This window comes from Cephus cinctus, unplaced genomic scaffold, assembly GCF_000341935.2.
Source record: "Cephus cinctus unplaced genomic scaffold, Ccin1 Ccin1_scaffold0201, whole genome shotgun sequence".
Taxonomy (NCBI): domain Eukaryota; kingdom Metazoa; phylum Arthropoda; class Insecta; order Hymenoptera; family Cephidae; genus Cephus; species Cephus cinctus.
Window position 1 is genome coordinate 225,280 of NW_014332921.1, and position 14,371 is coordinate 239,650.

Below are 14,371 nucleotides of genomic sequence, written 5' to 3' on the forward strand. Positions count from 1 at the left end.
GGTGGTGGTGGTGGTGGTGGTGGAGGTGGTGGTGGCGGCGGTGGTGGTGGTGGTGGGGGTTCATTAAGCGGTGGAGGAATTGTTGCTGTTAAACAAGAAACTACAGTCGAGCTTGCCAGTCTTGGACATGGTTCCTACACGATGGTCGACTCGACGACATTTCTAAACAGTCAACAACAAAGGGTCAACAATCCTCCCGAGGATGACGAAGTCCCTAGTCTGCCCAGTATGTCCCATGCGAGATGTGAGATTATGTTTGTGTCCTTTTGCATGAGTATGATTGTCGTTGCTGTTTATCATATTTTTATTATCCAAGAGTCATCATCCTGTATTCGTTTTACCACATACGATGACACGTGGGACTTATGCGGGGTGATGATCGCAGTCGGTATGGAGAAGCTTTCGATATGACTTTATATGGATTTTTAAGGAATGACTAGGGTGTTACGTCGTACGTGGTATAGAATGTCTTAGAACTCTTGCATGTTTACTTTTGACTATCCTAGCTGGGACTTTGTATCACGCTATTCACTCTGGTGACGATCGCTTTTGCTTACGTTTTTTTTTTACCACGTGTATTTGCGATTGGTTTGATCGTTTTTTTTTTAAATTTGGTCTTGCAAAGTTTATCGAACGAACTTTTAATTTCTTTCAGATCCGGCACAAATCAGCGAACTTCTCTCAAAGACGATAGCGGATGCTCACGCACGGACGTGTCTGCTTTCCACCGATCAAATTCAGGAGTCGTTCCGCAAGCCCCATGACCTGTCCAGGCTGATATATTACAAGAACATGGCGCACGAGCAGCTGTGGCTCGAGTGCGCTCAGAAGCTGACCACTGTCATTCAGCAGATCATAGAGTTCGCGAAAATGGTACCAGGGTTCATGAAGCTCTCGCAGGACGATCAGATCGTCCTTCTGAAAGCCGGTAGGTAGAAAATTGTTCTGGACTTTCCTATCGAGACGCATTATCGTTGGCTCTCTGTACTTTGAGGTGCCTGGTTGAACGACCTTGCTCATTTAACCCTAATCCATTGTTCAGGTTCCTTCGAATTAGCGGTACTCCGAATGAGCAGGTACCTCGATCTCCAACAAAACTGCGTCCTGTACGGCGACACGATGTTGCCCCAGGACGCGTTCTACACGACAGACACGGCGGAGATGAAGCTCGTTTCGTGCGTCTTTGAGCTTGCGCGAAGTGTCGCCGAGCTGAAGCTTACCGAGACGGAGCTTGCGCTCTACAGTGCAGCAGTGCTACTCAGTCCTGGTGTGTATTAATTTGTGATCTTGGGTGAGAACGAAATGCATGATAGTGGAGATTGATCCGAAGATGGATGAAAATGAGTAATTATTTTGTTTTTAACCTCAGATCGACCAGGACTCAAGGGTCTTGCTGAAATCACGAGGCTGTCCCAGGCGGTGATCAGGGCATTAAGGTCGGAACTCGATCGGAACCACGTGTCCCCGATAAAGGGTGACGTAACAGTTTGCGACGCGATGCTCGCCAAGATCCCACAATTAAGAGAGATCTCATTGCTGCACATGGACGCCCTGGCGAAGTTCAAGAGGTCGCAGCCCCACCTCGAGTTTCCGGCCCTCCATAAAGAACTCTTCAGCGTCGATAGCTGAACGACCGACGGGGCGCAGGGCAACCCGACGCTGGCTGAGGACACGGAACGCGAGTGACACGGGGCCTTGCTCTGTCAAGGTGAGCAGGGAGAGTTGGGACTTGTGAAATCTTTTGTCGAGGCTTGGAGGCCAATAGGTCTGGGACTTATCAGAATGAAGTAGTGATTTGGGTATTCGGGTCGTAGGAATGAAGAAATTTATTTAGTAACGTATATTTTTCCTTTTGTGTTTTGTGTTTCTTTTTTTTTTTTAATTATTATTATCTTTTGTATGGGTTAGCCAGGACGATCTAACCGTGTCTCGTTTTACTTTCTGTTGCAGATTATTTCCTTCGTAATGAACGTATTGGGCCTTAAATAAACATAATATTGTTATATAAAGTATACATAAAGCAACATAAAGTATATATGAAAGATATATAGAAGTATATATAAATATAAGATATATATATATATTATATATATATAGATGAGCTATTGGTTGTTATGACACATACATAAAGTATATATTGACTAATATCGTTACAAACAATGCCGGGACAGTCCGGGGATGAAATCAAGAGTGTATAGGTATATGGTCGCGCTCGGGGACCGATTCCCAGCGGGGCCCGTTAACGCGCCACACACAGGACTCTTGGGACCCGATTAATTAAGGTCCCGTAAAAACGCGCGCGTGCCGCGTCTCGCTCGCGCGGCCATCTGTTGCCGTGGGGCCCTTGAAAAGGGCCCGTCGACTTTTTTTGTCCCAGGACTGACCGGGCCCCGGACACCACACGTAGCTAGACTCTAACCGAGTAAATTAACGGATTAACGTTTTGGTTAACGCACTTTACAAACACGCTTTTAATACGTAAATATTACTTCCTACCTGTTACGCCCATTTTCAGCGAATCCACGTAAAGCGTGATCGCCAGTTAATCGGGCCCCAATCGAGCCTCGTCACTCTCAACGTTGTCGACGTCAGATTTGCTAAAAAAAAAAATGAAAAAAAAAATGAAAAAAAAATCCTCCACCCTCTCGACCCTTATCATTACCGATCAACTATAATCGATTCCTTCTCCGAATACGAAATCGCAATAAAATACGAATCCGCCAGTATCAACAAAAATTTGTACCGACAGGGGGCTCGGTTAAGTTGGTTATTGTGCGCATGCGCAAAAAAAAAATATACAAAATAACATTAGTCACGCGACTATAGCGATAATACCGTTATCACACGACGAAGTACCGTACCTACGTAATGCGTAAGGGAGTCGTTCGCGCGAGTGCGAGATTTCGGATTTTGGGGGGAAAAAAAAAAAGCGGAGGTACAGGAAATAAAAGAGAGAGAAAAAAATTTTTTGGGAAAATAATGAAAAGCCACGTCTTTACGATATACATGGAAGTAATGTTTGCACGTACGTACAAAACGAAAATAATGGTGAAGGATTCATCTGTACGTACCTATGGACCATTGTGCGCTTATAGGTACGTATAGAGACGCATATATGATAGATAGATAAATAGGGGAGAAAGGATGAAAAAAAAAACACACAGAACACACATCATGTACACACCGTGCTTATCGATTACATACGAAACCAATGGTGCGCCAACTGATACGTTAACGGTAGCAAAACTGAACGAGAACGAAGATTATTCTTATTGATTAACGTATAAATAAAAAAAAAAAACAATAAAATTGATTTACCACTAGGGGAAAGAAAAACGTGACACGACTCTTGCGCGAGCAATGTTACGTTTACCAAACACACGCGTTACACGTATACTCGTTATATATATATATATATATCTCTCTCTCTCTTTTTCACGCTCCTTCTCACTCTCCCTTTCGCTTATCTTACAGAGAAATGACTTTTCTCTCTTTTTTTCTTCTTTTTCGTCTACCTTTTTTATACCCAGAGGACACGCGTATTACGGACTCGAGAAAACAAGGAGAAACGTGCGCGAATGTTTGAAATAAACTGATTCGTTACAATTAAGGGACGTAATTCGGGGGACGACATAGAAATTAACACGTTACACTCCTCTCGTGAGACACACGTTTCAACTATACGCGTTATCATTGCAAGTTGCAGTTAAATTGTAATATATATATATATATATATATATATATATTATACATAAATTTTATATATATATATATATATATATGATAAATAAACAGAGTCGACGTACGATATAGAGGTATATCTAAAGTTATATGGTGCGGCCGTATTCGGGTTAGAAGTAAACAAAAATTTGACGTGGGCTACGTTACGTGCTGTGCGTTGTATTTGTATGTAATATCCTCGTATTTTTTATACCCGTTGGATTGGTGGTTTTTGAAATTTTTATTAAGAAAAAAAAATTTGTCAGCTCGTTCATCTCATTTTATTCGTTGAAATCATCTTACACGGTACACGAGTTACCTGACTCTTTCATTTAGTCCAGTCCCATGCGCCTCTCCCGTAACTCCTCATCCGCATCCTCTAGTTCCATCTCGCAGCTCCTTCGCGTTATTCGTTCCCTTACGTTCCCGATCCTCGTTATCGTAAATTTGGCCTTCCGCTGAAGAAACTGAAAAAAGACTTGTGCAGCTTCGAATCATCAATACTCGTATTAATTGACGCGCGATTCGCACTGTCAGCCGCGTAGCCCACGTTCTCGCGTGCGAAAATGGCCGTTCCCGTGCGGGATCTGTGTACTCGAGCTTCGAGTACAAGTGTCATGGCGATTAACGGTCAGAGAATCGCAATAAAGATTTGGATGAAAAAAAATTGTTGATAAAAGCAAAGCCTCTTTTGCGTAAGAGGCAAAGTAAAGGACGAGAGAGACTGTTCGTGTGCGTGTTATATGAAAAATGTTAAAATCAGCTATATTTTTGGTAGTAAGGTTAGAGAGGAGTTTTTCATTGTAACTTCTTTTTTTATCGATAACATTAGACGAATTTTAATGTGGCGTAATCAGTAAAAAAATTTCATATTTATCTTTCGTCGCGATATTTATTCCCGATCGTATCCGACTAATATCTCGTCACTATGATACTTGATTGTAGATCGTAAAATTACGATACCAGTGAGACCGAGCGTGATAACGAGTTAAAAGAGGGGGATTGGCAAGGAGGGGGGGAGGTTGTGAATGACAATTTTGACACTTTAACAAATGTTGTCACAAGTTTGAAAATATCTGTTTCCTGCTTTCTCTTGTTACTCCGTGACTGTATCATTAGTGTAATCCATATGTTTTTTACCTATTTTTAAAAAAAATGTCGAATCACCATGACACTCGTACACGTACGCTCTTGTGTATACATGTAAGCGATCTCACGCCTGTCCCTCGATACACCGCGTGTAAAACCACCATTTCGATTAATGACTTGTGTACATAGATATTCGCGACAGGCGAGCAGGCGCTAATCATGTCGCAGTTGATTTAGCTTTAAGATTATGATATTCGTAGATACTAATACGGTCGCGGTCCTCGCGATGGTCCCCCGAGCGTTCGCCACATTGGACGAGATCATCGACGACGACGACAATGATAATGGTGAACAGGAGAGAAGTTTCGAGTACGACGTGTCTACGATTGGACCAACTAACCGGCGCATTCGATTCGAATTAATTTCGAGAGTCAAGAGAAAAGGAACCACGTGGAAGAGCGTTGTAACGTAAACGAAATTGTAAACCAGCTTATTCAACCCAAACGCACCATCTGAACATGGGCTCTACCGTAAGACTCAAATGGTCGCGCTAACTTCAGGCGATGCGTTTCTACTGAATACTGTATAGTCGTATAAGAACGAGAAGCCGCGAATGATACCATATGATTTATGTAAACCGCCAGCGCCGTCTGTGCGGTACGAAGTGAAACTAATGTAATAGCGACAATGGTAGCCCAAGCGCTCGACTCGATGCGCAGATGCAATTTTATCAAGTAATTTCGATTGTTCGTACGTTGGCAAGCATTTTTAATGACAGTGACGTTGCTTTCAGTTGCGCGTTGACAGCTTACACACACCCATACACTTTTACACACATGAACACTGCCCAAAATATCGTGGGCTGCAATTTGGTGGGATGCGCAGAGTGTCGCGCGGTCGATGTTGCCTCTGTCTATCGTCGACCGTGTAACGGATGGACGGTTTCGAAAGGGAGTCTGTGGAGGGGATTCGAGGGGATGAAAGAAACGAGGAAAAATAATACCGTAAAAAAATATAACCAATAATGTGTTCTAATTCGCTGACGTCAGACCGCCAGCCGTGATGTGGATCTCAGCGCTCGCCGAGGGACTCCCGTTGACACGCGATTAAGGGGGTAAAAAAAAGGGAAAAAAAAGAAACAAAAAAAAAAAGAGAAAAAACTGTGACGAACCAGGATTTTTCTTGCTAGTTGCGCGCGCGCGCATGATACGTAAACATACATAATATTATTAATGCAGTACCTGCTGTGGTTGTAGGATATAATAGATAAGGATTGGTGGGCGCGGATGATAGCTGTAAGAAAATTGTGCGACGGACTATATACAAAGTATAATGTAATAGCAATTGAAGTGTTTAAAACGGGATTCTGGGAAATTGGTGAGAACGTGTAATTAGGATGAAAATTTGATGGTAAGTAGTTTGGGAAAAAATTTTGAGCGCGATTACGAGCGCACGGGGGACTTCTTGGGCCATCGTGTTGGACGGTTGGGGAGGAATTGGGAGAGAATTAAGAAAATAGAAAAGGAACTGGAAATTCTTAGACTTACTCGCGTTATTACGTAATTAACGATTGATTAAAGACGACGGCGGAAGAGAGCGAGTGCGTAAGCGTTTATTAATTTTTATTTCTTATCTCGATGCATAAATAAGTGATGCGCTATATTTATGTGTATATACGTATCTGCATGTTTTTGTACGTATATAGATATACATATAGGTATAGAATATCCTTAGAGACTTACATACGCGAAGGATGGACTTATGGCAGGAAATTGAAAGTGGAAAAGAATAATAATAAATAAAATGAAAGAGTGATTGATTAATGATTAGTTAACGTTAATTACAAGAATAATGTTTACGATAATGTTACTGATCGATGATGATAATAATAGTGACGCAAACAATCTCTGCTGTAATTTTGGATGAACGAGAGACGGGCGATCATCAGGGTTTTTAAAGACGAGCGGGATTTTCTATCGCGCGAAAATTCGATAAAAAAAAAGAATTAATAGATTACGACGAATTTTTCACGTTGGCTAACGTTTTTACGGCCTTCCGTAATATCCGTGACGCGGACGCTTTCGTCCTTATTGTACGATTGTATTTGGCGGCGAACAAGCGGACAGCATAATAAAGTACGCTCGAGCTGTTGGCGCTAGCGGGATTGGTATGCTGAAAACGTGAAAAGCTAAATTTTTGAAAGAAAAAAAAAAAAAAAAAATTACGAAAATGAGCGAAGTTTAAACGGTGGACAAAAGAGATATAAGAGAGGGCATTGACGAAAATTAAAAACGCGACGGAGAGACGTTAAGGAACGCGAGAGCAAGGCCTTTTATATAGTAAATTCTAAATTTGAATTTATATTTTTAATGATGAAATAAAACAAAACGCGATTCGACTGATTTGGACTATTGTCCGCGCGCAGCGCTGCCTGTCTCGCTGCTCCGTACATCCCGCGACCCCCAGACAACAATTCTTTTCATTGTCCCCCAGGAAGACAAATTCGATTTTGATATTTTTTTTTTAATACATTGCTCGTATATGCGCAACCCGCTCTCGTAGATCTCTTTATTTTTTTATTTACTGGTCTTTTTTTATAGTCTTCAAGAAGTTATTACGTTGCTAGTAAATTTCACTTTTTCATTCCCAGCGTCCCTCGTACAACGTTCAATTGAATGCGTCTTTTGTAAATTTTGTTTTTTATTTTTCAATTTTTTCATTTTCCCTATAGACTTTTAACGAAATTTTTTCTTTCAATTTTTTCATTTTCACATGCTCGTTCGATCTCTGTCGTTCCCGTCAGAAAATCATCCCTTACGCATACACGTGTTTCATTCCTTCATTATAGCGTGACTCCAGTCTGTATACAGATATTTCCATTTATCCTCGCTTCAAATCCATTCGTCGTGTTTTTCGTGCGGGACTTCATTTTTTCTTTTCTCGTCACTGTGTTGGTATATCGCTATTAGGATTTCAGCCTTTAACGCTTAAAGAACGAGAACGTGTCAGTGTTGCTCGTAAAAAAAATTCTACGATTTAAAAATTTTTTAATCGACCCTCAGGATTGCGACGAGACGATAAAAATTTTTTAAATCGTCACTCAGCTACTATCGGCTCACGTCGGTTCCGCTCGGGTTTTTCTTTGGGTGTCGTGATATATTTTTTTTTTTTTCAACGAGACACGACTGCCGCGTTCCACTTATCGTTGACACAAGAACTGATGCTACTTCGTGAGACTGCCGTGGGAGCCTTATATTGAGAAAAAAATGACGTAAAGCGGATATAAGTGAAAAAAAATTAAGTATAAAACGCAAAACAAGACGCTGGACTTTCAGTGGCGTGGAGTACGAATTAATGTAAAAAACGAAGAAACGGATGATTAGAGACGAGAAAACAAGAAACACGCGGGTGATAAATAAATGAAAATATTTATAAAGCAGAAAATGCTCGTTCTCGAAGAGATCTGAATTCAGAACGGGGGTCGCGGATACGCGGCCGCTGGTATTTTGAGACTTATTGTGATATTATAAGATGAAAAAAAAAAAAATAATAACAGTGACTGAAACTGCATGATCTAAAGTTACAGCCGCCTCCATCCCTCCCCAACCCCCAATTCACCTTTTCCCAAAATCTCTTCAATTCCTTTGACTTAGTCTTTACGGAACACTCCCAACGATTTCCTATCATGTTTTTTTTTTAATTATCAAAAAAAAATAGATTTCTTAATTCGTATCTACGTATTGCGCTAACTTAAACTTGTCCTCTTCGACGTTCGCTACACTTTGCCACCAGGGTGTACGGTGTGTTCGTATTTTGAATTTGAAATATATTTTAAGCTGGAAAGTCAATGACGGCGTATCCGTCGACAGGACATTAGGAATGACCATGGTTAGGGTCCAAAAATTTTCGAAAATACCTAGCAACTCTTTGTAAGTGACATTAGAATACAGTAGACAAGTCGATTTTGAAATTTGAATTTGTCGCAATTAAGAAATTCTCTTTATACACGGGAATAAAATAAATTTTTGAATTTGGCATTTTGGAATGTACATTTTTTTTTTTTACATTTTTTTATCCTAAGAAGGGATGACGATTTTTGGATCCTAATCTCTGGTACACGCACGTTTATTCTCCGTCACGCGATACGTTAATCAAATTGTTTAATGGGAATAAAATTCGCACCGTCAAAAGATATGGAAATTGAGATCACGCTAGGTTTACAATACACGATAACATTTTTTAAGGTAATTTGAACGAAGCGTATGAGAGTGTGTTCGCAAAAATTCAACTACCATGATCCATCTGGCGTTATGCAATTGATTGATATTGTCATAGAACGTGTTTATCCAATTTGAAAATGCCACCAGTACCAATTCATTGCTCCCCATTAACTTTTGCCAATCGAACCAAAATCACACCGTCAAGTACTGTAATAATAATTGTAGATCGATGTCACGAGGAACTTATCATTACTTAATGTACTATGTCCGTAAGGATTTTTCGAATTTAAACGAATCACAATAACATACTCCAAGTTCTATTATTCAATAACGTATCGGAATTCACGACTATCGTGGTCAATTTTCGTATTTATCTCACAAAAAACTTTTGTTACAATTTTTTCGAGAAAAAAAATAAAATTCGTTTCAATTCGGACAATCCACTCGCACGGGTCTTTTAATGTTAATTAATTTTGGATCGACGACTACATGTGGGAAATGTGTTGGACGCTCTCGATAAAAAATTGTACGGAACAACAAAAAAAGAGGTGAAATGACTGGGCGCTCGTTAATAAAGTCATCCGAATAAATCTATTTAAAAAAATGCTCGCCTTCCCATTTCGAAAACATGCGACAAACAACCTCTGCACGTTACACGACTGGATAAATTTAAATGAAGTGCTTTTAAAGACCGAAAATATTTTGCAAAAAATGATCGAATTCATACGTAAAGGGGGTAAAACGCTGTTATTTAAAAATATTTGACACTCGCAAATTTTAAGATCAAAAATTGCGTTATCGCGACAGAGTCAACAAAAAATGAAGAAGAGTAAGATGAAAAAAAAAATTTTTTTTTGAAAATCCCGAAAAAAAAAATTCTAAGTGCAATAAAGCATTTCGTTGGTCTCGTACGAATGACGCGGTAAATTGAATAAAACCAAAAAAAAATGGAAAAAAGATACAGGGGGGTTGGGGGTGACGAGACAACTCGGGCACATCCGATACACACCATCACAGCCACGAAACACTGCACCAACACGTATATGAACGATGATACGATATAACGTAATTAATTAATCGAATAAATAAATGAAAGACCGATTTAAAATGAAAGATTAGAGAATGTAGGGTTTAATGACGAATAACGATATTATTATTATTAATAATAGTACGATGATATGTATTTTTAACATGAACCGTTCACAAGTTGAAAATCTGTAGATTTATAAAAGAAACATTAATCATCGTATATGGCTTGTGCATCTTTTACAATTATCCGTCGTATTGGTTCCGTTAAGAGTAATAGGAAAAAGAACGACAAAAAAAGGGAAACTGAAAAAAAAGCGTTATAAACATTTGACATATATGAACAATTCGAAAAGCTCTGAAACATTAATTTTCATGAAAATCGTCGTTTCGTGAATTATTCATGCTCGATCTTTGGGCCGTTCGAACGATAGGCTAACCGATCGCCGGCTATTTTATCTCAGTACATTGCACGTAATATAGTTAAAATTATCGTACACTAGCATTCAGACAGTATAGCATACTTTTTCCAAAGATAAAGCATAAAATTAATCTCGTACAGTTACGTATTAGAAGTTACCATAGAAAGGCTATAAATAATAATAATAATTCTTGACAGAAGCAATGTAATCGCTTGGCAGTTTTTCAAATAGGGCTTAAAGGATAATGCAAATGAAGTTAAATAAAGTATTTAAAGAGAAAGAGAAAAAATAATCAAAATGGCCGACGATTGTTTTCACCTAACGAGAACCGAATTGATAAACTTTTAAATGACTGGTATATACATATATATATATTATAATTCTAGGGACACACGGATAGGAAAAGATGCAACGTATACGAAATCTAATAGGGTATAAAAAAAATTCATTTTTGTAAATATTATCCCCTAACCCAGTAAGCTCACCACCGACTCTCGTATATTATTTCGCAAATTTGTCAATCGCGCCCATTTTTATTAACTGCAATCGAAATCGAGCAATCTCATACGTTATTAACATTAAAGAATGGCAAAAAGGGTCTGTGAATTCGGTAGGATTTTTTAAAAGTATTTTTACTTAAAGTCAAGTTTTTTTTTGTATAATCGAGCTTTGTTTTCTTTTTTAAATACACTTGGCAGTCCGAACGCATTTTTTCCCGCCAATTCACATTCTACACGACTCCGCGATCGATCGGTACGAAAGCGTGCAATTTATTTTCGCGTTAACAAGACGCCCCGGGACATTTTTGAATTAATGAGACGAGAAAACATTTTTTTGTTGTCACTCGAAACAGGATCGAAGAGCCAATTTTTGTATTTCCCGCGAAAAAGAGATTGATCACGCGACAGTCTAATATAATGAAATCGTCACGTCGTTATTGTTTCTCGAAAAATCATCACGGTAGGACGTTAATGATAAAACGTTAACGATAATGTGAATAACGATTACATATTAATTACTAATAGCAACAATAACGATTAACGTTAACGATTATCGATACTAGCATATACACCACTTTACAATTATCGAATGCGTTTATGCGGTATGTCGTGAACATAACGATGATCCGAGTGGCTAGTGCGTGGCGCGAAAATAAATAAACAGATAAAACCCAAAAGCATAGGCATTAATAGAGACAAAAGCGAAATATAAAGAATTAAAGCAACAAAAGAGAACAGATTATTCTGAGATACCAATGTACAGGAACGGTGCGCAAGAAAATTGTACGAAAAAGAAAGACAAGGTAAAAAAAAACGCAGAGAGAAATAACAGTAAGAACGATTTAAAAGAAAAAATTAATTAGCGATCGATTAATCGATTAGACAAAGCAAATGATGAAAAGAATAAAAGTCGACAAAGTGAAATAAAATCTGTTGAAAGTGGGCAAAGGAAGGAGTAAGGAGATTGGAGGTTGGAAGAGGAAGACAAAGTAACAAACGATGTACTTGATACGATGTAATATATTGGTTATTTATTTTTTTTATATATATATACATACCCATATATAAATATATATTATAACGCATTCGTTTTAATTCGTTGTTATACGAGTATCGTTTTCATTTCCCGCGTCAACGATTTGCGCATGCGCGGCTGCGTTGTAAACTGTAAGTTTTCGTTAGGTATGTCGTTACGATATTACCGCAGAGAGAGAAAGAGAGAGAGCGTGTATGTGTGTATGCGTGCATAAGCCTTTCTTGACTCGACGAATGAATTAACGAAAAGAAATTACGTGAAAAACCAAGTGGAGAAATAAGGACACATAAAAGTTTAAGGTTTTCTAGACTCAACGCATCGCCGAACGGCTTGTGCGAGGCTGTCGCTGGCGTCAGTGTCCGCGTGCCACGTGTTGTGCTCGTTGGTGGTTACGTACGAGGTTAAAGAAGCTTTACGCGGAGTTGAGAGACCGAACAGTTGAAGAAAAGATATAACGAGGACTTAAACCGAGTGTACAGACAGAAATAATAGTGTTCAAAGAGCACGCGAGTGTTTAACGTTGACTTTGCAGGTTATTCTTTGTCGTTGCGTCACTTTTGTACGTTAATATTTTACGTACTTTACCGACGGGTTTTGCTCGTTACTATTGTGACTGAGAGTACAAAGCGTGAATGGCTTACGAGGTGCGTGATTATTATTATTATTATTATTGTTAATTATAAAAATTGAATTTAACAACGTGTTAACGTGGGATACGACAAATCGAGCCAATGGGAATCACTGAACGGAGGCGGTTTCAGTTATCTTTGTTATTATTTGGGCACGCCGACACTCTCGCGGAGCGATGCGTCGAGAGGTTTTACGATTTAAACTAACAATTAGTTCTTAATGCTAATTATCTATTAATTGTATACACGTTAATTGCTACAGCATAATATTATTGATTACATTACACTACGCCTATTCTCTGCATATACATCCCCTTATGTATTTTATCCTATGATGGCGAGAATTTATTTTGACTACGAAGTTGTCGGAAGCGTTGAAAGGTAATTCTTGAGCTGTCTTATAGATTTTCCTTTGACTCTTTTCTTTTGCTTGAATATTTTTATCTGCTCTGGACTTCTTTTTTTTTTGTTTCATTTATTTTGTTATTTTTCTCTTTTTATTTACGGACCAAAAACGGCTTTTCTTATCTTTTTTATTTTATCATGAGGCTCTTATCTCTACTCCCACTTCCACCCCATCCTTGTTCCTCACTCCTATATTCTTATCCTTGGTGATCGTTCTTAACCTATCAGACTCCTTTGTTATTCTTGATCCTGTAGCGAATATCGGGATACTCCTTCATGCTGGATATGGGAACAGGAATTTGGATGGATATTCATGTGTCGACAAATTCGATGGAAGAGAATTTTGGAGCCGAAATGAAAAGAAAAGAGATATAAGCCCCATGTGTTAATTGCGTAATCGGATATGTGTTATTGCAGTACTGGTTTACTGTTTTACGATTACGATGACGTGCTTGTAGTGGAGAAAATCGGTAAGGGCCCCTTGTCACTGTGATAAATTGTTAAAGGTCTCTTTATTTTTTGTTTGAAAATGTAATCGTTCTAATTTTCCAGGAACCCGAGGGCTTCTGGAAATTGAATCGTTACAACTGAGATAGAATATTTATAAATTACTGATTTCCACGTTTATGACTGTAACACGTATTACGGATGGAATAAACGGTCTTAAGGCCATAATATATGTATTATCTAATTTGAAAAACCTTTCCTGACTCCTGGTGGTTAGTATTAGAATTCATTATTTATTTTACCAAAGTGTTCATGCTGTAGACGTTACACACAACTAACGGAATTTTCCGGAACTAACCGCGGATGTTACTCGGGTAAATAGATTTGTAAGTTTTGGATAGCAAAATTCAATTTGAATTCATTTAGAAGTTTGACAGATCTTAAAAAGTGAATTCAGGTTGTAGCTAATGTGTATGTACAATACAGCTTTGGCTCCTGATATTTTGAGGTATTTATATTGTAGGTTATGTTATTCTTATTTTGAAACAATAAATATGAAATAAAAATGGTTATGAACATATGGAACAAAAATATTCTTCATATCAGTTATTTCTTATGGCAGTTAACTCATATGTTAATGTTAAACGGTACGAGTATAATTTAATGGAATTTTATCTTGAAAATAAAAATTCGTTTCTGTCTAATTAAATCATTAATACTCGTATTCATAGTCCGTCCTTATCTCAATGATGAAGGACGCCTTGATGAAGGCTTCCTTCAATCTCCAAGGCGTCCTTGTTTCATAGTCACACCTCAGCTCTCCCTTCCAGAAGGACGGTATATTTTAGGGACATGTAATTGCCTATAGTGGCAGGAC

The 14,371-nt window shown here is 38.6% G+C and overlaps 1 protein-coding gene across 14 annotated transcripts in view; it reads left to right on the forward strand.

The window, feature by feature from the left end:
* The window catches only part of LOC107264875 (probable nuclear hormone receptor HR3), an 88,963-nt gene extending 75,237 nt beyond the window's left edge, over positions 1-13,726 (forward strand). For 12 of the 14 annotated variants that reach the window (XM_025082089.1, XM_015733629.2, XM_015733616.2 and 9 more), the window contains 4 exons: positions 656-928; positions 1,043-1,267; positions 1,370-1,708; positions 1,951-12,928. In XM_025082089.1, the coding sequence (XP_024937857.1) occupies positions 656-928; positions 1,043-1,267; positions 1,370-1,629 (758 nt within the window). In that variant the 3' untranslated portion in view covers positions 1,630-1,708; positions 1,951-12,928. Of the gene's footprint in view, positions 245-655; positions 929-1,042; positions 1,268-1,369; positions 1,709-1,950; positions 12,929-13,302 lie in introns of those variants that run through there. The other 2 variants (XM_025082090.1, XM_025082086.1) reach the window with 2 other exon arrangements.
* The last annotated feature ends 645 nt before the right edge of the window (positions 13,727-14,371 follow it).